The sequence below is a fragment of the Saccostrea echinata genome, unplaced genomic scaffold, assembly GCF_033153115.1.
Source record: "Saccostrea echinata isolate AGI-Se365-2 ecotype Australia unplaced genomic scaffold, CSIRO_AGI_Sech_v1 ptg000015l, whole genome shotgun sequence".
NCBI lineage: Eukaryota > Metazoa > Mollusca > Bivalvia > Ostreida > Ostreidae > Saccostrea > Saccostrea echinata.
In genome coordinates this window covers 7,875,409-7,899,652 of record NW_026889764.1, presented here as the reverse complement: position 1 = coordinate 7,899,652, position 24,244 = coordinate 7,875,409, and the positions used below count along the sequence as shown (strand labels likewise).

The 24,244-nt window shown below is 32.5% G+C and overlaps 1 protein-coding gene across 4 annotated transcripts in view; it reads left to right on the top strand.

Moving 5' to 3' along the window:
• The window catches only part of LOC133187462 (prestin-like), a 29,405-nt gene extending 6,516 nt beyond the window's left edge, over nt 1–22,889 (top strand). For 3 of the 4 annotated variants that reach the window (XM_061322845.1, XM_061322844.1, XM_061322846.1), the window contains exons 2-18: nt 5,849–6,175; nt 7,449–7,559; nt 9,510–9,736; nt 10,187–10,351; nt 10,429–10,590; nt 11,756–11,838; nt 12,079–12,226; nt 12,644–12,757; nt 14,084–14,161; nt 15,173–15,268; nt 17,192–17,298; nt 17,557–17,626; nt 17,763–17,948; nt 18,530–18,691; nt 18,913–18,967; nt 20,583–20,698; nt 21,035–22,889. In XM_061322845.1, coding sequence (XP_061178829.1) covers nt 5,860–6,175; nt 7,449–7,559; nt 9,510–9,736; nt 10,187–10,351; nt 10,429–10,590; nt 11,756–11,838; nt 12,079–12,226; nt 12,644–12,757; nt 14,084–14,161; nt 15,173–15,268; nt 17,192–17,298; nt 17,557–17,626; nt 17,763–17,948; nt 18,530–18,691; nt 18,913–18,967; nt 20,583–20,698; nt 21,035–21,133 — 2,295 coding nt within the window. In that variant the 5' untranslated portion in view covers nt 5,849–5,859 and the 3' untranslated portion in view covers nt 21,134–22,889. The remainder of the gene's footprint in view (nt 1–5,848; nt 6,176–7,448; nt 7,560–9,509; nt 9,737–10,186; nt 10,352–10,428; nt 10,591–11,755; nt 11,839–12,078; nt 12,227–12,643; nt 12,758–14,083; nt 14,162–15,172; nt 15,269–17,191; nt 17,299–17,556; nt 17,627–17,762; nt 17,949–18,529; nt 18,692–18,912; nt 18,968–20,582; nt 20,699–21,034) is intronic. The other variant, XM_061322847.1, reaches the window with a different exon arrangement.
• The last annotated feature ends 1,355 nt before the right edge of the window (nt 22,890–24,244 follow it).

Sequence of the window (24,244 nt, the reverse complement as noted above, 5' to 3'; positions counted from 1 at the left end):
TGCAGTTTTTGTATCCATATCATTGCCAGACTTCATAAGATTGTTACATGTAATAAATCATTGTCACAATGCATGCTCTTAAATGATTAAATGACATTAAAAAATAAATTGGAGGAATTCAAATTCACACATATTAAATTTTAATTAAAAACATGTACAACCTTAATGAACAAATGTGATAAAAGTTATTGTCTGCACACAAGATATAGCTTAATATGAATTTCAAAGAAAAAAAAACTTACTTGCTAGATAACAGTACTTTTTGAGTTACTAGGGAGATAAGATATGAATGGTATATATCGGTTATATAGGTCTGCATCTAAATTTGTCATTCTTGAAGTTTTGGCTTTTTTGGTGTCTGCAGGGAGTTCAGAGTTCTCAGACATTTTAAGTACGCTAGGTTTATTTATATAAGAATGTACTTGTAGACTGCATAATATTTAATTATGAAAAATTTCAAGTTTATTTTTGCCCTAATTTTGCAGTAAAAATAGACAGTCTTCTCACGTGAATCCAATTCACACCAAAAAAAAAAAAAACATACTGCATCTCTAATAACCTAATTTAGTTTAGGAAAAATGACGACCCTTGATCTACTTTCTAACAATGGATGGAGATCAAAATAAAGTGCAGCAAGGAAGTAAAGAACATATATGGTGAGGTCTATAAGGGGGATAGGGGTGCTTAACCGAGGCTCTTAGATATAACATACTGGGCAAACTTTGACATAAATGAGTTCATGTTAGAGTTATCTTTCTTACCAGATGGTCACTGCTCCTTAAGATTCAGGATCACACTGGTAGATAATTCTGAGGTACAAATAAATTTTCCATGATTTTATACTTAATGATTTTTTATCTTTATTTCAGTTTTAAAGTCTGTCTTGACTTTAAGGTTCATCGTACCTTTTTTTACTTGCACAAAATTTTGCTTTTATGCTTATGATTTCAAAAGAAATGTAATTTATAGCTAAACTGCATTCCTTGCAGGGTAAAAATTTGACAGTAATGGCCTTTAAACTTGACAATTTTATAAAGGAATCATAGTCATTTATCCCAGTTAGAGTTATCTCTCTTATCAGGGGGTCAGTGAACCTTAAATAACCATACTGAATTAGAAATCTGTGCCAGGTTATTCGAAAGGTTTAGAATTAATAAATGTGCCATTCCTGCATTATTGTGATTCAAAATATCATGGAGATTAATTCATCTTTTTTTTCTTTGACTATATCATATTTTAATTGAACCACTTTTTGAAAGGACCATAGCTTCATTATGCCCATATATAACAATCGACTATGCTTTCCAGGTCCTTTTAGATTTTGGGAGAAAACAAAATTCAAGTTCTGGATTTAATTGTTACATTAAGTTAATGAGGAGTTACACACTTGGTAAGATTACAAAAGATGGAAGTCATGAGATCAAAATGATTAACTTTTGATATTGAAAATTATTAATGGGATGTATTGAAGAAAAAAAAAACTCGATCTGTGATGGATTGTCTCATTTTGTTTCTGTGTACATGGTGTATTAGCATTGAAAGTAATTATAGTCTTTAACCTGTCTGAGCTGTTACAATACCTTATAGTGAGTGTATAGACATGAAGGCAGTTTAAAATTGGCTTTTAAGTTTTCATATATTAGACAATAATTCCAACTAGAGAAAAATATCTTCCTTAAAATAAAACTAAACTTTGATTTCTGAAGTTAATTAAGAATGCTATTGATTGACATACATATAGTTGTCCTTATATATAAACATTTTTCACTGTGCTTGATTTAAAAAAAAAGTCTGTGCTGTACAGTTTTGGAGATATCCATCTTGACCTTGACCTTTTCACATGACCTCTCTGCTCAGAACAGATTTATTTTTCATGCATGTGAACAAGACTTCAGCACATACATGTAGTAAATCTCCCACAGCCTAAATGCTTAATACATGTGATTTAACAAAAGATTAATTTGTTATACATGTTAAGGTGTCCCATTTATCTTCTAAATGGCCTCCATGTGTCATTTGTTGGGGGTCAGTTTTATGGGTCTATAAGCAGCTCCTGTGTGTGGAGCTATAATAGTTCATTGTTTCTCAGGTGTGAATTAAGTGAGAGAGGACATTTGTTAGCTAGAATTTATGTGTACTCAGACATATAACATAAATATGATTTTTCATGAAAGTATGGCTAAAATGATTGTGTTAATGGAGTGACTAGATTAAATGTAAGACTGGAATTTTAGTTTTAATCATGTTAATAAGGGGACCACCAAAATAAAAGTACAGTTAATTAAGCATAAATTTGTAATTGAGTTCTAAATATATTTTGTAGAGTTTCCTAAATAAATAATGTGCCTAATTTAGACAGGCAGCCTTCTACTGATCCTAAATACATGTAAATCTTAAAATTTTTCATGGGATACCAGTATTTATTTCAGTAAAAGCCATCGATTGATGTACAAAATATAATTAACAAGCAATGCATGTGCATTTCTTCAGGAAAGATAAAGTATGATAAGTTCACTTAATTATTCACATAAAGTGAATTCTTAATGTTAAATCTATAATGTCAGTGAATCTTTTCATAGTGTAATGACTGTGATCCCTCCTTTTTTGCTACTAAAACATGATTTCTATTCACATTACAAATTAAGCTACTTATCACTTAGTAGCTTTGATGCAAATTGCTTATGTTCAAAACTCAAATAAAGTGGTCTAGTCCTGTAAGCCCTTGTCTTAGGAAACCATTCAGTTTTGATGAATTTGATGTTACAGGGATATATCACAAGTATTAAATGTTTCTATTCTTGTTGGGTCAATGTGTATTGTTTGATCAACAAAATCATAAATAACATATGGAAAGCTCATTAAATCAAAAGTTTCTGCTGGAAAATTCTTGAGTGTGCACGGTGTAAGTCTCAGCTGCACAGAGCCATTGTAAGGAATGGATCAAGGTAGCTTTTTCTTTGATGTGTAGATAAGCTGTAGTTAAAGTCTGACACAAAAGTATTGTAGAATTTATATTGTCATATATCGTCCTGGACTTTCTTTTGATCTTGATGATCTTGGGTGCCATGAAGTTGGTGACGGTGTGTATTTTTTCAATTTAAGGACATTTAGTTTAATTCCAGTATGTAAGTGTTTCCAGTATATCTATACATTCAGTTAAATTTTGCTGCTTTTAAAATTCAGTGTCCTTGAATTGACATTTCCTTTAAATTGGTAAGCATTGCAAAAATCTATAGATTATAAAGCATTATATAATAATTGCAGAGATGTAAAATAAATGACATTTAAGTTCTGTACTTCAAAAGTGAAAAAGGGGGGTTTCATTATCTGACCATTTTAATATACATGTATGACCGTTAATTTTATTTTAGATCTTTAATATGACTATAATTACATCTGTATATATTTTAGTTATATATCTTACAAAAAAAAAATTATTCCTTTAGCAGTAGTGCATTGATGTATCTGTATGTTGTTAATGATATGCAGTCTTAATTCATATTATTGGTGACGTTATAACCATAACCTTTAATTGTAATAAAAGAAATGTCAATAAACTTGTACCTGCAGACACAATAAAGAGCTAGGTTCACTTTATGCATAAAATGGCCCTGTCCTTATATCAATTAATTGACTATCACCCTCTGTCCCATTTCATATATCAAAATAAAGTAGAGACTTGTGCTTTCATTTCCTAGAACAAATTTTTTTTGGAGAATCCAGGTATTGGAAAAAAGGCTTTGAGAAAATGCAATGTTCTTGAATTTTGCAGAAAACATGCGTATTTGACTACCTTCAGCAAAGAATTAAAATATGAGCACAGCCCATGATCCAAAAATTAAAACATGTATTGTGATCTTCAGAAACAGATCTTTCATTATTTAATTGCATATTTTGGATCGGAAGTTGTGCTCTATATGAAATATTGAAAAAATACCTCAACATTTGGCCATTTCTAAGGGAATTTAGAGGAAATGGGGAAAATGACGCGTTTTATGACGTCATAATACATTGACTAGAGAGAAAATTACGCCATGTTCAATAGATAAATGGTCACCAAGGGTCCAAGTTATAAATACTGCATTTCAACCAAAACTGAGCAGTTTTGATTTTTCAGAAATTCTCAGGGCCAAAAAAGGCCCTTAGTGGCTCTTGCTCTTTCTATTTTGTTTTTCATTACCGTAAGTTTAATGTTTTCCTTAGTTTTTGATAAACTTGCAGGTATTGCATATCTTTCCTCTAACTGTAATGAGCATTTTGTTCACAATGATGTAAATTCCTTTTTATTGTCAAGGTTATAATCCAATTTTCAAGTGTTTAGGCTTGAAGATTAGAGGTTGTTGTTAATATTAAATAACAAGGTTTACATACCATTCATTTCAATGTTAATTAAAAAGCCAAGATTCTTCAATTTTTCTGAATAATAATTAACATATCAGTTGGAAGGTCTCAAGTGGACCTGTGATCATATATGTAGAGAATAATACATGGCAAAATCTGTATCACACCCCATATCAACCCCGAGACTCCAATATCAGCCCGAGGGCCGAAGTGATGTAAGCTTTGCTAAATGCTAGTCTCAGTGCACTAATTAAAATGATGTTATGAATCTTTGATCCATTTCATAAAGATTTTCATCAATATGCTAAAGCAGTATTTATCATAAAAACAACCTTTTGAATAAGGCACAATTAAATTTTTATTTAAACTAATTGACATTCAAGTATATATGTAGTAGAAATACGAATTGATATTTATTCTGTGTATGTGTATTTATATTATAATTCCTAATAAATTTTAATTAAAATATCATACTGAATATGTTTAAATATTTAAATTATTAATTAATGTGTTCATATACATAATTTTTTTTTTAAAAGAAACCCCAAGATCTGGCAATTTTGCAGACCAGGATCGAGCCTCTTTCTATAACTGTACTCTCATAAGCATGATAAGTTTTTTTTTTCTTAGATAATGAGAGCATGATTAATAGGTACATGTAGATGGTTATAAGCACTGGGTAGAACCTTTGTTTAATAGCTCTTAACTATGAGAAATTCATATCTTAAAAACAAGAAAAACTTCAAAGCAGTATATTTTTTGTAAACTAATTAATGATTAATATAACAAAGATTAATGTGATTTAATTCTGAGGCGAATCCCGTCACATCCTGTAATCTACAAGACGATATACATGATGTAAAGTGTTTAACTTGTGTAGTGTACATCAGATCCTGGTTATTGAAGACACAGTGATGTCTGAAATATATAATCTGTTCACTTAATAAAATGGCTGATGTCATCTTCATGAGTTGTCGGATGTGTGTATAAAGTTTGTTTCGTATACACATAACTGAAACGTAGCACAGATTATTTCATACTTATTTATCAATAAACTACGAGTACTTTATGACATGCATTTATTGATGAAACATGAAATACGAAACTTTGATTGAAGAGGATTGTGATCCTCAATGTGAAAGTCCCACTGATGATGAAAATGGTAATGTACTACATGTATAAATTAACGAGATTTAAATTCTGCTGAGATACGTTTACCTATTTAGTGTACTGTAGGTGCACTATGTCATAAAGTCACAAAATTCTTAGATTTTCAGTTAAGAATTTCAGTGTTTACATGTAATGCAAAATGAAGAAATGAAATAAATTTTCGGCCATTGATCTATGATAAAGTCTGTACTAAATGAACTTTCTTGCACACACTTTACTACTTTTATGTCATTATAAGAGATGTCTTGCAAGCATGATGTTTAAGCGTTTATTTTTGTACTGTAACAGTATATGTTCTCAAAATGATTAGATGCATTTTGAATTGTTATTTTAAAAGGTAAGAAGAAGATGAGTTCTGATGATGTGGAGTCTAGGGAGTCACTGTTGGAGCCAAATGGACACGCCAAAGTGGTGGTTGAGCGACCTGTGTTCTCCCAACAGAAATTTGATGAGGGATTTAGCCCGGGGGCACGACCCCAGACCACGTTTAAGGAGAGCCTCCTTAAGTCTTGTAAAAAATGCCAGTGTTCCAAAGACTGCTTCCTGAGTTTTCTGTATAGGATTTTCCCATTTATTGGGATCATGAAGGACTATAATATCCGGACTGATCTGACAGGGGATATTGTGTCTGGACTCACTGTGGGGATCATGCACATCCCTCAGGGTAAGAGAGATGGAATGTAAATACAGTAAAACTTTTAAGAGTCTGGAATGATGTCTTAACTGGCAAAGAATTCTTTCTATGGAGCCAGTGATATTGAGGTACAATTTATATAGACAAGTTTTACTGTATACATGTATGTACAGTACTAGTGTATATTTTAAGACATGGGGCATAGTAGGATATCCATTGTTAAGTAGCTGTGTTTCTTATGCAATGGGGTGAGGAATGCAACATGACCAATCATGGAAAACTTTAATAATTTTATTGTTATGATACAGATAATCAAAGTTTATTTAAGAAATGAATTTAATTTTTGAAGATTCATGAGGACATGAACTACAACGCTTCACGCCGACATATTTCATGAAGCGCGTTAGTGCTTCATGATAAATATGCCGGCGTGAAGCGTTGTAGTTCATGTACCTCATGAATTTTCAAAAATTAAATTCATTTCTTATAATTACATTATTTTTCTGATGAGTTTCCACAAGTTATGCCATTCAACTGTCATTTTTGAAGCAAAACAGTTTGCACTATAGTTTTGACGTCTAGTACGGTACTATGACGTAACAATGGAAATATTCATGCTCAGCTCATGGTAGTTCATGAGAGAATGAACAATCTTCTAATTTGCAAAGAATTTTAAGGAAAAATACTTGGAAATGTAAATATTTGGTTATAAGTTTCGTATTTTTAGGTTAATTTGTGTACAGGAAATATTTATATAGTAGACATCCAACTTGTCAAGGTCAACTTGAATATCTTCCTTACATGTATCTATAGCCATCAGTTAGATTGGTCTAACAATTTACTATTTCATGGAAGTGATTAATAGGTCTGTACATGTAACTTTGTGTAAAATTTTAAAGGAGAAAAGTGAATTATTGCATCATGTGCATTAGCAAAAGTTGTGAGACCTAGACCTAAACTTTTAACTTATGACCATTGAGCACTGAGGGTTCTTTTTTGTGTCAGTACATATATCTCCTATGACATGAGACTTCAATTTATGGGTCCCATCCAAAATGACCGGTCACTTTGACCTGCTGTGGGATCCAAACTGCTGTTATTAAGAATTAGTTCCTTACTCTAAAATGAAGCAAAACCTTCTCTGTAACTACTGTTCAAAAATTAACAAAATAAATCTAAATAAAAAAAAGAACTCAGTGAGGAATCATATAAGCCTATGTACATGTATAACTTTTTGAGTTTATTTATTTTACATGTTAAATGAGGTATGACTGTTTATTGTATACATGTACATATTTTGTAGGTATGGCTTATGGAATGCTGACCACTCTTGATCCAGTATATGGCCTGTACACTTCATTTTTTCCTGTGATTCTGTATTTCTTTTTTGGAACCTCTAGGCACATTTCTATAGGTAAGACATTTATGCCTGCAGTCATACTAAATCTACTATAAACCAATTGTTAGCTCACCTGAGCTGAAAGCTCAAGTGAGCTTTTCTGATCACCCGTTGTCCGACTGTCTGTCCGTCTGCCTGTAAACTTCTCATATTTTCAACTTCTTCTCAAGAACCAATGGGCCAATTTTAACCAAAGTTGGTACAAAGCATCCTTGGGTGAAGGGGAAAGGACCAGGCCCCCCTGCAAGGGGAGATAATCAAGAAAAGGCAAAAATAGGGTGGGGTCATTAAAAAATCTTCTCAAGAACCACTGGGCCAGAAAAGCTTAAACTCATGTGAAAACATGCTGGGGTAGTGTAGATTCTAAATTTTTTAAATCATGACCCCCGGGGGTAGGGTGGGGCCACAATAGGGAATCTAATTTTTGCATTGAAATACATACAAAAAACCCTTATTGATCTCCTTTACAAGAACCACTGGGCCAGATATGCTGAAATTTATGTGGAAGCATCCTGGAGTTAGTGAAGATTACAAATTATTAAAGCATGACCCCAGTGGATAGGGCGGGGCTACAATAGGTATTACATTGGGGAAAATTTGGTGAAGAACAGCAGGGCCAAAGTTACTCAGGTGAGTGTTGTGGCTCATGGGCCTCTTGTTTTATTTTGTCATGTGTATCTTAGTTTCATGTTTTCACTTAGTTGGGAAATCATTAAAGATTATTGCTCTGTTTGATTATTTCCTTTCCTTTTTGTAAAAACAAAGACAGCTAGAGATAGACAATAGTGAAAGAAAATGGGAGATAATGTGCATGATCGAATATAAAAAATCAGCATAAAATAAGTATTGATGAACTGAAGTTGATTTATAGTAATTTAAGTCCATTGCTATATTTTTCATTTAATGTTTAATTTTTTAGCTCACCTGAGCTGAAAGCTCAAGTGAGCTTTTCTGATCACCCGTTGTCCGTCCGTCTGTCCATCTGTCCGTCTGTCCGTCCGTCCGTCTGTAAACTTTTCACATTTTCAACTTCTTCTCAAGAACCACTGGGCCAATTTTAACCAAACTTGATACAAAGTACCCTTGGGTGAAGGGGAGTTTAAATTGTTAAAATAAAGGGCAAAGTCTCCTTACAAGGGGAGATAATCAAGAAAAGACAAAAATAGGGTGGGGTCATTAAAAAATCTTCTTCTCAAGAACCACTGGGCCAGAAAAGCTGAAACTTATGTGGAAGCATCCTGGGATAGTGTAGATTCTAAATTGTTAAAATCATGACCCCCGGGGGTAGGGCGGGGCCACAATAGGGAATCCAAGTTTTACATTGAAATATATAGGAAGAATCTTTAAAAATCATCTTCTCAAGAACCACTGAGCCAGAAAAGCTGAAACTTATGTGGAAGCATCCTGGGATAGTGTAGATTCTAAATTGTTCAAATCATGACCCCGGGGGTAGGGCGGGGCCACAATAGGGAAACATTGAAATATATAGGAAAAATCTTTAAAAATCTTCTCAAGAACCACTGGACCAGAAAAACTGAAACTTATGTGGAAGCATCCTGGGATAGTGTAGATTCTAAATTGTTCAAATCATGGCCCTCAGGGTAGGGCGGGGCCACAATAGGTATTACAAGGGGGAAGTCTGGTAATGAACAGCATGGCCAAAGTTACTCAGGTGAGCGATGTGGCCCATGGGCCTCTTGTTTACTTTTGAAACACTATATAAGCAGAATTTTTAGCGAGGATTCAATTTTGACATTATTAGGAAGGGTTTTGAGATCGCTAAAATTAATTACTGCTAACAATTTATTCTGTGTTGGTTGCTATAGCTATCTTTCTTGACATTATCAAATTGCTAAAATTACTTCTTGCTAAAATTAAATACCCTTTTTTTTTTTTTTGGATAAATCGCTAAATTTGCATCTCAATAAAAATTCTACTGATATGGTACATGTATTATGATTGTAGGAACCTTTGCTGTAGCTTGTCTGATGATGGGCTCAGCCATTGAGAAAGGTTTGAAGTCTCCAGGTGTACATATTATTACAACATGTGTCAATGAATCAAGTGCCATGGCAACCATGAATCTGACCAATCAGAGTCTTCCCCTGTACACACTGTCATGTAGTGACAACACAGAGTCGGTCAAGCTGGAGATAGCAATGGCCGTCACCTTTGTTGTCGGTCTGATACAGGTGATTATGAAGTCCAACTATAGCAGCTGAAAAAATTAGTTGATTGTGGGAGGAAGAATTTTTAGAGGGAACAACCTAACCCCCTGCTTTGTTACACAACTTTTTCTGTATAGATAACAATTTTCTTTAGTTTACAGAAGATGGTAAGGAAAATAAGTTTTAAGCAAAATTAATAATTTTATGAGGCAAAATATAATAGAAATCATATGATTTATTAAATATTTATTTAAAAGAAAGATAATGACTTAGTAAGTTAAGGGTTATAATTTCTATTGGAATGTATATTGTGTTTTCAACAAATGTATTTCCAGTGTGTGAAGTGTCCAGATCATTGGTGTCCAGATTTACAAGACTATACTTTATAAAACATTTGTTTTTCTTTGTACTTTGTCAAGTAAATAAGTGAACTATTAATTACTTGTTAAATGTCTGTGTCCTGTGCCTTTTCAGCTTCTAATGGGTGTGACCCGCCTAGGCTTTGTGACGACCTACCTCTCTGACCCACTCATTAGTGGATTCACCACGGGGGCGGCCTGTCATGTATTTACTAGTCAGATCAAACACGTGTTTGGAATCACAACTGACCGATACAGTGGGGCTTTTAAACTTATTTATGTAAGTATAAGGGTGTGCATATGTTCAGATACATGAAATTAATTTTATAGTCTCAGTTTAAAAATTTTTTATTTCAGACATACATTGATTTCTTTGGAAAACTGGCCCACACCAATGCAGTAACCCTAATAGCTTCTGTGTTATGTATGGCGATGATCTACATTGTAAAAGAGTATATCAACAATAACCCAAAGATAAAACCCAGACTCAAAATGCCAGTCCCTATAGAACTCATAGCTGTAAGTACTCATAATGTAGAACCAGACTCAAAATGCCTGCTCCTTTAGAACTCATTGCTGTAAGTACTCATAATATAGACCCAGACTCAAAATGCCTGTCCCTATAGAACTCATAGCTGTAAGTACTCATAATGTAGACCCAGACTCAAAATGCCAGTCCCTATAGAACTCATCGCTGTAAGTACTCATAATGTAGACCCAGACTCAATATGCCTGTCCCTATAGAACTCATCGCTGTAAGTACTCATAATGTAGAACCAGACTCAAAATGCCTGTTCCTATAGAACTCTTAGCTGTAAGTACTCATAATGTAGACCCAGACTCAAAATGCCTGTCCCTATAGAACTCATAGCTGTAAGTACTCATAATGTAGACCCAGACTCAAAATGCCAGTCCCTATAGAACTCATAGCTGTAAGTACTCATAATGTAGAAACAGACTCAAAATGCCTGCTCCTTTAGAACTCATTGCTGTAAGTACTCATAATATAGACCCAGACTCAAAATGCCTGCTCCTATATAACTCATTGCTATAAGTACTCTTAATATAGACCCAGACTCAAAATGCCTGCTCCTATATAACTCATTGCTGTAAGAACTCATAATATAGACCCTGACTCAAAATGCCTGCTCCTATATAACTCATTGCTGTAAGTACTCATAGACCCAGACTCAAAATGCCTGCTCCTATATAATCATTGCTGTAAGAACTCATAATGTAGGCCCAGATTCAAAATGCCTGCTCCAAAAGAGCTCATTTCTGTAAGAACTCATAATGTAGACCCAGACTCAAAAGCCTGTCCCTAGAGAACTCATAGCTGTAAGTATTGGTAATGTAGACCAAACTCAAAATACCAGTCCATATAGAACTCATTGCTGAATTACAGAAATGTGGAAAAGTTGCATGAGTAAAGTTTCTATGAAGCATTTATGACACATTCAGCATAGGTTACAAATTTGTATGCATGCAGCAAAAAAGATTCTCTTTTCTGAGGAAAATGAATTTCAAGAAATCTCATGAGTAAGTACACATTCAATATAAAATGGAAACTGACTTATAAACATAGTCAAGTTCACAGCATTTGAAAATGAGTTGAATCATTTCATATTTAGGCTTCGTATCTGGTAGAGTATAAAGGCTTTTCAATTTGTCTTTTTTTTTTCAGGTAGTACTAGGAACTGTGATATCATACTTTGTAGATATTAACAACAATTACGGTGTCAAAATAGTCGGAGATATTCCTACAGGGTAAATGATCTTACTATGCATTACTGTATAATGTTAAAGAGTTATTCCATTTTATTCTGTTGTCATGACATAATAAAAGTTAATTGATATCATACAATTAAAATTTTTCTAATTTTGGTCAACTTTGAGAGTTTGGATCTATTATTATTATTATTACTAGTATATGTTTTTGTTAATTTCTGTTGATTTTGGAGAGATATTTACTTTTAATTAAAAATCTTTTTTACTTTAATTTGCCAGACTTCCTGTTCCCACTGTGCCAAACTTTTCCCTGATGCCTGATGTTATAGCTGATGCCTTTGCTTTAGCTGTTGTTGTCTTTGCTATCTCTGTATCTATGGGCAAAATCCTTGCCAGGAGGCATGGATATGAAATTGAGTCTAACCAGGTATTTACAAACAGTGAAAGTTACACAGTTATAGTGTGTAGTCTAGGATAACATCTCTTCCAAACAAAAATGTATTGGCTAGTAAAGAAATATAATTATACAGGTTTTGTGCAACATTGCAGTATGATAATTTGTTTGCAGAAGTTTGTTACATGTACATGTACATGTATCTTATAAAAGTGACAAACTGATATAATTACACCGGTTGTGTAGATCTGGTTTTGAGTTATGTTGAGGAATTCTCTATGTGAGATGCATCTACATATTGAGATATATATATATATATATATATATATATATATATATATATATATATATATATATATATATATATATATATATATATATATATATATATATATATATATATATATATATATATATATATATATTTTACAAGCCTATTTTACATTACAGGAGTTGATTGCCTATGCTATAACCAATATTGGCAGCTCTTTCTTCTCTTCCTTTGCATCTTCTGCATCTTTATCAAGGAGTCTCATTCAGGAACATGTTGGAGGGGTCACTCAGGTCAGTATCATAGTGTCAGAGGTCAAATGTCATAATATACAGAATTTATACTTATCTGTAGGGCCACATACTGATACAAAAACTAATGCTGTTAAATTAAATGTGTTAATCATTGTATTTTGTAATTTAAGTTAACAAACAACTATGTCAAAACAGAGAGGAAATTTCACACAATATCATACAGACATCTAATACAGTTTCATGTCTTGACAAGAATGAAGCAAGAAGAACTGAGATTTGATTCCTGCTTTCTGAGCAGGAAATGGCATTACATTTAATCTAACATGACTGATATTCACAAAAACTTTAAGTTACCATTTTTATAAAATTATTTCAAAACATAACTCAGTAAATTTGCCATATTTTTGATGTAAAAAAATACAAATGTATACAAAACAAATCAAACAACAATATTCTAAAAAATATACAAAAGAAAATTCAATATAAATGTATAAGATTTAATAAAAAAGATTCTATCTGTATATCAAATTTGACTAGATTTTATGACAGTAGAGCAGATAAAATTTTCAATTTCAGAAATGGCACAATTACCAGTATCCAAGAGTCATGGGTTTCCCCATGAAAACAACCGCCGTTTGAATTTATTCCCATTTTTGTCAGTGATTTTAAAACCCTATTAGTTTTTAAACTTAAACATGATATTAAAAATCTCTGACATTAAATTGGCACAAAGACCTTATGCACAAATCCAAGCATGGCCGCTAGTTTCATCTAGCAAATCGGACAGGACATTGTACCATGAAATTTCTATGTCGAACTGGTATATCTGTTCTTCAGTATACCTTTGCCTTTTAGAAACACATTATCATAGAGATATGCCATCAAATTCTGTTATACCAAGTTGGCAGCCATTGCTTGGATTTGTGATGCACATTTTATTTAACATTACATAGATGCTTTTAAATAAAAAAAACAGTTCAATCAGTCAAGCGTTTACATGATTCTCTCTCATCCTGTGTATTACTCAAACCTATAAGTCCTAAATTCAGATGAATATAATGAGAAAAAAAATATGAATCCTATCGGTTGAAAAAATTTCTTCGGACCACACCGATTTATGTGAGTCGGCCAGCAATGCCAAATAAAGCTAATTTTATTTTTGGCCTAGTTGCGTTAAAAACTGCTCGACTGTAAGCCACATCATTCCAAAAACTGAGAGTAATAGAAGTAGAAATTTATATGATGATATTAATTTCCTATATACATGGTCAACTTCCTAATTTTTACTCTCTAATATACCTGTAACATGATGTATCATGGAATTGTAGAATTCCAGTTGTCTTATGATATTTTCTCCTTCTACAGCTGACTGGGCTGGTATCTAGTGCTCTGCTCCTCCTTGTGCTTCTTGTATTAGGGCCATACTTTAAAACTTTACCCAAGGTAAGTCATAAAAATCTTCTTGTATAAGGGTCATACTTTAAAACATTACCCAAGGTAAGTCATAAAATCTTCTTGTATTAGGGCCATACTTTAAAACTTTACCCAAGGTAAGTCATAAAAATCTTGTATTAGGGCCATACTTTAAAACTTTACCCAAGGTAAGTCATAAAAATCTTCTTGTATTAGGGCCATACTTTAAAACTTTACCCAAGGTAAGTCATAAAATCTTCTTGTATTAGGGCCATACTTTAAAACTTTACCCAAGGTAAGTCATAAAAATCTTGTATTAGGGCCATACTTTAAAACTTTACCCAAGGTAAGTCATAAAAATCTTGTATTAGGGCCATACTATAAAACTACCCAAGGTAAGTCATAAAAATCTTCTTGTATTAGGGCCATACTTTAAAACTTTACCCAAGGTAAGTCATAAAATCTTCTTGTATTAGGGCCATACTTTAAAACTTTACCCAAGGTAAGTCATAAAAATCTTGTATTAGGGCCATACTTTAAAACTTTACCCCAGGTAAGTCATAAAATCTTCTTGTATTAGGGCCATACTTTAAAACTTTACCCAAGGTAAGTCATAAAAATCTTGTATTAGGGCCATACTTTAAAACTTTACCCAAGGTAAGTCATAAAATCTTCTTGTATTAGGGCCATACTTTAAAACTTTACCCAAGGTAAGTCATAAAAATCTTGTATTAGGGCCATACTTTAAAACTTTACCCAAGGTAAGTCATAAAAATCTTCTTGTATTAGGGCCATACTTTAAAACTTTACCCAAGGTAAGTTATAAAATCGTCTTGTATTAGGGCCATACTTTAAAACTTTACCAAAGGTAAGTATCTTCTTGTATTAGGGCCATACTTTAAAACTTTACCCAAGGTAAATCATAAAAATCTTTAAATTTTTAGCACAAGGCAAAGCAAATATCCTCTCAAAAATTTCAGCATAACATCTTCATAATGTGGAAAAACTTTGATCTTTCTAATTTACTCTTTCACTTTTCAGTGTGTTCTGGCTGCAATCATTATTGTAGCTCTAAAGGGAATGTTCCGTCAATTCCTGGAGCTTCCCAAACTCTGGAAATTATCCAAGATTGACTTTGTAAGTGATAGACATTGTCTTTGTTTCATCTTTTATGATACATTAAATTTATATGCACTATCTGAAAGAGTATTTTATAACCATTGAATAAATAAGATAAAAATTTGAAAAATCTTTGGAAAGTGTTTTTGCTATAAATGTATTTATCCTTATAAACAGTTAAATTCTGTATCTTTTTATGTTTGATTTGGATCCTGTTTTGTTTTGCCGAAGGCTCAGGTGAGCTTTTCTGATCGAAATTTGTCTGTTGCCTGTTGTCGTCATTGTCTTCATTGTCGTAAACTTTTCACATTTTCCTCTTCTCCTCAAGAACCACTGGGCCAATTTCAACCAAACTTGCCGCAAAGAATCCTTGGGAAAAGTGGATTCAAGTTTCTTCAAATAAAGGGTCATGCCTTCTTCCAAGGGGAGATAATTATGATTTTGCGAAAAATTAATGGCATCATTTAAAAATCTTCTTCTCAAGAACCACTGTGATTAAAATTATGAAACTTATATAAAATCATTGTGAGGTAGTGTAGATTCAAATGTGCTCAAATCATGAACCCTGTGAATAGGGTGGGGCCACAATGGGGGGTCAAAGTTTTGCATAGGAATACATAAAAAAAATTAAAAAATCTTCTTCTCAAGAACAGCAAAGCCATGATGGGTCATATTCATATGGAAGCATCCTCGGGTAGTGTAGATTCACTTTTGTTCAAATCAGGACCCCCGGGGGTAGGATGGGGCCAAAATGGGGGATCAAAGTTTTACATAGGAATACATAGGAAAAATCTTCTTCTCAAGAACAGAAAAGTTGTGATTGAGCTTATTGATATGGAAGAATCCTCAGGTAGTGTAGATTCAAGTTTGTTTAAATCATGACCCCAAGGGGTAGGGTGGGGCCACTACAAAGTTTTACATAGGAATACATAGGAAAAAATCTTTAAAAATCTTTTCAAGAACAGCAAAGCCATAATTATTAGACATATTTATATGGAAGCATCCTTAGGTAGTGTAGATTCAAGCTTGTTCAAATCTTGACCCGGGGGGGGGGGGGGGGGGGGGGGGGGACCAAAATGGGCGATAAAAGTTTTACATAGGAAAAATCTTTAAAAATCTTCACAATAACAACAAAGGCATGATTGGTCATGATAATATAAAAGCATCCTCAGTTAATGTAGATTTAAATTTGTTCAAATCATGACCCCCCAGGAGAATAGAGGAGCCATAACAGGGGATCATAGTTATACAAGGGAATATAAAGGATATATCAATAAAAAACTTCATATTAAGAACAGCAAAGCCATTATGTGTCATATTGATTCAAAAGCATCCTTAGGAAGTTTAGATTCAAGCTTGTTCAAATCATAGCCCCCCCCCCTTTTTATATTTAAATTTTTCATTACTGAACTGATTTCTGCTTTTTCCTAGCCACAGTGCTCAGGTGAGCGATGTGGCCCCTGGGCCTCTTGTTATCCCAGGTTACAGTTTAACTCCATATCTAATTACCACAGATTTGGATCCTGGCTTGTTCTTATCCCTACAGTATAACTCCATTTCTAATAACAGCTGATTTGGATCCTGTCTTGTTCTTATCTCTGTTTACAGTATAACTCAATATCTAATTACAGCTGATTTGGACCCTGTCTTGTTCTTATCCCTGTTTACAGTATAACTCCATATCTAATAACAGCTGATTTGGATCCTGTCTTGTTCTTATCCCTGTTTACAGTATAACTCCATATCTAATAACAGCTGATTTGGACCCTGTCTTGTTCTTATCCCTGTTTACAGTATAACTCTATATCTAATTGCAGCTGATTTGGACCCTGTCTTGTTCTTATCCCTGTTTACAGTATAAATCCATGTCTAATTACAGCTGATTTGGATCCTGTCTTTTTCTTATCCCTGTTTACAGTTTAACTCCATATCTAATTACAGCTGATCTGGATCCTGTCATTCCTAGCCACTGTGATATTAGATGTAGATCTCGGCCTGTTGTTTGGAGTTATTGTAGCTATATTTACTGTTGTGTACAGGGTACAGAGGTAGGTTGGATTCTATGAAAAGTCTATTGTCATTTTACTTAATATTAGTATATTACTCTGTAACAAGTTGAAAATTTTGATTATTATGTGAATTCCTTTGCTAATTGTAATTAATGTGATGTTTATCAGTGGCTTTTATACATGTATTTAAAGTTTTGAATTTACCAATAGAGAGTTTTTTTTTTTATTAACTTTGAAAAGCAGTTGTAGTCTACTCCTCTTTCATTGTGTATAAATGACACACCTATAAATTTTCAGACCTTATGTATGTGTACTGGGACAGATGCCAGGTACTGATATCTACAGAGATATTTCTGTTTATAAAGAGGTAAACAAGCAGTTTAATCCTATTTTCTTGTTTAAAGAAGACATTGTAAGCCATTTTCTTAGTTTTTTTGTTGTTGAACATATTGTTACTAAAAAGACTGCTTAAAACCCAATTAAAAAACAATAATTTATTTCAGGCACAAGAAATTCCACGTGTAAAGATTTTCCGTTTTGAAAATGCCTTATTTTTTGTGAGTGTGGAACATTTTAAAAACATGCTCTTTAAGTTCACTTGTAACCCACGGCATGTGAAACAGGATATTGAAGCAGCTAGATATCGCATACAGAAAGAGAAAGACAAGTTTGACAAAATTACATTCAAGGTAATAAACTAGTCATTGTTAATAAACTGGTCATTTGTTAGCATGTTAATTGAGCCAGTCTAAATTACTTAGGGAATAACTATGTAGCTTTTGGTTGATGATTGGATTGGAACACATGGAAATTTAAAGGAATGCAGAAAACATACATGTACAAAATAATTACCCTATACTTCAAGAGACTTATCATCTACATAGACTCAAAAATGTAGACAGTTGTGCTGTTTTTTAATACACTTTTGCCCACTAATAATTGATTGTACATGTAAAACTCATCACCAATTTTAGATGATTCTGTCTGTTAATCATCACTTAATTAGTTGATGGTTAAGAAACTAATCAACTAATAGATATAAATATTGATGGTAGTCAAAAAAATTCTCTGTAATAAAAAAGTATTTGATTTTTAAACAAGAGGAATCAAAGTAACATGATAGAGTTATCTTTCAATTGTAGAGTTAAATATACTGTGTTATTTTCTTCATCAACTTCTATAGTGAGCTGGATTTAGATGATACTAAGACTTTCACCTTTAATTGTAAAAAAAAGTATTGAGAAAACCAGCATATCATGTATATTTTTAGAATTCCACTGACGAGGTTGAGATGACAGTGAATGGGAACGAGACCCAGATTTCAGAATTCCAGTCCTCCATTGTAGAACCTGAGGTTGGCTTTGACACCATCATCTTGGACTGTTCCACATGGAGTTTTATTGATGCCATGGGTGTGAAAGCCCTCACATCAGTAAGTGTGCTAAGTGAATGTTTTTTTTTTTTAAATTATGAATCAGTGTTATATGATAATTTTTTTTTATCTGCATATGTACATGGGAATATATTTTTCATACTGGATTGGTCAGTAGTATTCACCAGACATATAATGGATTTTTTTTTCTACAGAAGAATCACCATAACTGAAGTAATTTTCTTCCAGATGCATAATTATTTGTTTTTAAACCTTTGCAGGTTATCAATGACTTTCGAGAAATAGATGTTAAAATTCACTTGGCTTTTTGCAAAGGTAAATTATGTAGCGTTACAGGTCCAATAAATATAAGACTGCTGTATGGGTTCTATTCTTTTATTTAGTACATCTTGATGAATTGAGCCCTAAAATTGAAAATATATTATAAATACATGTAAATCTACAAAACAAATAATTACAAACACAAACAATCATATATATCACATGAAATACAATGGTATAACATTATGCTCAACATTATACTTTCCTTCATGATACAGTATGTACAGCACTCTGAATAAAGGGCAATAACTCTTAATTTCAACTAAACAGATTTATAGGGCTTTACAGATAAAACATAAAAAATAAAGGTAAAAATGGATTTTGGTAATTAAGCTTGGTAAATCAAAAATATTTGTCAAACATACTTTATAACCAATAGCTTCATTAACTAATTCAAAGTAATAAAAATACCTAAAATAAATAATACATGTTCTTACCAAAGACAATGTGTCTGGAGGCTTACTGATTCAGATTTATATATTTACAACAACTTGTCATATGGTAACCCAGCACCTAGTCATCAAAATAATATAAAACAGTTCAAGGTGCTGCATACACACTTAAATGTAGTTTTTAACATTCAGATTATTTAAAACCAATAAGTCTTTTAATCAATCAAAATAATTAACTTATTCAAATCTTAAGCTTTAGATAAACTTTATATTAACTTTAAATGTCATAGTCAAAAGTATAGAGAATTAATTTAAACAACAAAATTAGTAAAATTAGTAAGAGAAATCTAACCTGCTGCTACATGTATCAGGACCAAGGTCTGGCTAGAAAGTGAAAAGCATGAACTGCATGGGATAAATGTACCACCTGACTGACCAAAATGACTTAACCAATAGCAGAACAGGGCAAGACCTCAATTATAATAATAATACATCACATGACACTACCAAACTGGACAAAACACTACACAGAACACAAAACACAACACAAGCACATGGCCAGGTAAACATTGAAATTACATAAACAAACACATTTAATATTTTAATAAATTTTATTAATCTGACCTTACTACACAAGCTCGCAAAAAATTATGATTTAATATTCCAGCTTTATCAGCTTACCTTAATGTGAAGTCATAGTAGCTACATGTACTTTCTTTGCTTAAACTTTATATGGAAAAATCATCATTACAATATAATTCACTGTAGACATTTCTAACATGATTTTGAGACAAGTTGTGATAACTTATAATAAACTGTTCCTAAATTTTACTTGCAATTATAAATATTCAGTTTCCCTTGTTGAATGACAGTGACAATTATAGTTGCAATAATAATTGTTTTTTTAAATGAATGCCAAGCAAATGAACTAAGAAACATCATAGTACCTTTTATAATATTAAATGGCAAAAAAAATATATATATATATATAAAGAGAATGATTTAACTGATTTATAAGTATGACTGATGAGACCTTGAAATGCAGAAAATACATGAAAATATTCAATGCTAAAATACTACAAGAAAATCGATTTCATTACCTACTTGGTAAATATGATACATTGCTGAGAGGTTTTACAATACTATTTTAAAAGATGAACCTATCCACTGTTAATGTCCTTTAGAGCATCAATAATCTGATATTAATATTTTTTCAGCTGGAATTCGAGAAATGTTCGAGAAGACGGGTTTCTTTGGTTGCCTAGACAGACACAACTTATTTGTGACTGTACATGATGCTGTTTTACATGCTCAACATCAGAAAACAAATGGAGTAAGTTATAAATAATTATTAATTTAATGTTTGTGGTCGACAAGATTGCTAGTTATCCCCTCACAATGAAGTTGGAGGGGATATAGCAATGTGTTTGTGTGTGTGTGAGTGAATGAGTGTGTGAGTATTGGAAGTAACACAAGTAATAATCTATATTGGGATCAATGTGCTCTGTATTTAAAATAGTTACAGTATCATGTAGTGATTTACAAAGTAAGGACAGTAGTTTGAAAGCTTTCTGATTCTTAGGATTAAATATACTTGTATTTAACAGAACAGATTGAGTACACCTATGCTAAAATTAGATTCTTAATTTTTTTAAAAAAATTTTATCAGGATAGTGACTCTGACTCGCCACAAGATGGCGCTCCAGGCTCTCTAGCAGTGGTGGTGCAGTCCGCCAGCAGTGGGAGTGAGACTGATGATAAATCATGATGATTTAATTGATCCTATGCAACTGACACAAACTCTTGTGGAGGGTTCAACCCTGCCCAATCTCAGGCATAAACAAACAAACAGCATTCCATCGAGCCTTTGTGTGAACAACACATGCACAATATGAATTAGTTGGATGAGGATGATCATTATTTGAATTACAGGCAAACCTCAGTATCTCAAAGTATAAACTTCAATATATCCAGGGATTCTAGATATAAAATTAAGACTGAAATTTATAGGATGTCAGGATCTTCCCTTGTTATATTTGACATGTTGGTGATTGCTATTCTTTTCAATATGTCAAAATTAGTTATCATTACTGATTTGATGTGGGGTTTTAGATATGGCCACATTTTTTCAGTTCAATTCCTTTTATTTTATCACTTTCTTCTTTTCATTTGTGTGGCAGTTAGACTATGTGCTGTGAACTTAAAATATAGTCATTACATTAAGATTTGTGAATTGAATCTTGCTGTCATAATTTGATACCTTCATGTTAGAGTGAAGCAAAATGTAACTTTATGAAGAAAGGTGAACTTGCTAATGTTATATGTGATGTGTTTAACAACATGTTTTTATTGGTTATCTGTTTTGTTAGAACTTTTTTTGTATGCAATGGTGTAGCAGTTAAATATTTTCAGTTAAAGATGATATAATTTGTTACAGAAAATCAATATTTTTATATACAATTTTACTTCTACATATGCAATATTATTTACGGTTTGAAGTGGGAAATATGTGATTATTGTATTTGAGGGTTTTATGAGTTCCTGTACAAAGTGGATGTGCTCTTATGTTGTTTGTTCTTCATGTAGAGAATATTTTGTACCATATTTAAGTTAAACTAATGAATTATTGATCACCACTGAATATGCATTATACTTTAAATATGTTGGAAATGTTTTACTTTGAATGATAAATCTCACTTTGATGTTAAACACAAAGGAGAATTGTATGAAATGTAATGAACTTTACAAGTAAGAACTATATGTCTTTAGACAGAAATCAAGGTTTTTTTAAAAAAAAACATCAGGGCTCTATTACATAATTATATATAATATTTTCTTCCATTGATATATGTTACATCCCACATTATATTTCATTTTCTTTTTGTATTTAATAATTTTTTTTTGTCTTTCAATATGCTGAAGACATTATTGGGTGCAGTAACATCATAAAGGTTATCTCTCAATCCTCATGTTTGACATCACACTGTACTATAGAATTTTAGGGTATGTCATAGAGAAAGCTTGAAGTTTAGCAAGTGTACAATGGGAAAAACAGGTTCCATAATTCTTTCTTTTTTAGTTTTTCTCAAGTTAAAAAAATAACTAACTTGCAAGGGTTTAGGAGCCTTTAATTTGTTCCCATTCTATCCATTAGTTATAGTCTTAATGCACGTAATATTGGTAAAGTATATTTTTGCAAATTTATTTATTTAAGCAATAGCATAAGATTTTCTTTGAGTACATGTATATATGGATTAAATTGGGCTCAGTGAAATTTGTGATTTTCTATGACACAATTGTATATGAAGATTGGTGTGTAATATTTATGTTCTTGAATGTTAAGTTTAGTTATGCTAAGTATAATTTCCTGCTTTGTTTTGTTTCTTTTTTTCATTCCAGTTTGAAACATTTGCAAGGCAAAAATTTTATTGTTGTGTTTTTAAGAGGTATGTTAATCACATTATATAACCAATATTCTCTGTATACACATGTTTATTTTTTTCAAAATAAAGGTTGTCATTACATGTATGTTGTCTTTGTAAAGATAAGTAATTTCTACAAAGGTAAGATAATGTACTCTTACAATACCGTGGTGTGAAAAACCCCCAATTGAAATATGCATATTGCAGTATTTGAATTTAAATTCTCAACATTGTTTCAAAAATGCTTACAAAGATGTTCATTGCCAAAAGTATTTAGATAATGTGGTATATATTTTTTACAAAAATTTCGAAAACACTAAACAAGTCCTATAATCACTTCTTAGAGAAGAACTTTATTAAGCGGGGGTAACCCAGTGTTTTTCATGCTCAGGATTCAGAGTGCTCCATTATTTATATAGTTTGACAAAGACATTGAAATGTAGGTAAAGTTTTGTATAGCATACCATGTAAAATACAAACTCTATCAAGTAGTACTGAAGAGGCTGTAAGAACACAGGAATGCTGAAGATAATAAATACATGAACACGTTGGAGAATGATGCCATTAGAAATAGACAAGAGTATTTGAGACATTTTCAGTAGCAGGATGAAAAACCATGGCAACAAAGTATGTCCAAAGTGTTGAATACTATGATCACATCAAGTCTGAGCACAAGTCCTATCAATTTGGAGAAGACCAAGGATATACAAAATAGCCTCACCCAAGCAATGTTGCTGAACTGCAATCTTTTTTCTTCTAAATTCAGAGGCATAGAAGATTTTCGTCAGCATGCTGTTGTACCTAAAGGCTTCGTGCAAAAGGGTCGAGTTTTCCTCAAAATATCCTTCATATCATCATGTTTTTTTTATTTTCATTGTTCCTATTTATTTCCTTTGAAACCAATGTACCTTCTCTGATAGGAAACGCATCCTCAAAAGATCCCTGAATCAAGGCAAGTGTACGAATTACACCTAGACATTTGGAGCACATTCTCTCGTGTGATTGCCTCCAAACATAGATATGTTTTTACCTATACATCACTAAAATGAGGACTTTTGAATGAAGACAAGTGGTTAAATACTATCCAATAAAAACTTTCAGCAAAAACTCCTCTTTCTTATGGTTATCACTCAAAACGAATTTGCCAATGTCTTGATGTCAAAACAAGACACAGAAATGGCTTTCTTGCCTGCAAAATAATTTTCTTAAGCCGACTGTGCACTGTTTTTGCACCAATATGATCTTGGTAGTTACCGATGGTGGTCAGAGAGGTTTCAACAGCAGCGGTATCCCTATTTCTCAATGGATGAAAAGTGAAATGCCTATCGTATCGTTTAGATGTCATCAAGTGCTTTGGCACCAAGTCTACCAGACTTTTAGTTGCCACAGATATGCGATACAATCTTGCAATATTCGTTTGGTGTATATTATTTGCCGGGGCCTTGCATAGAAGACAT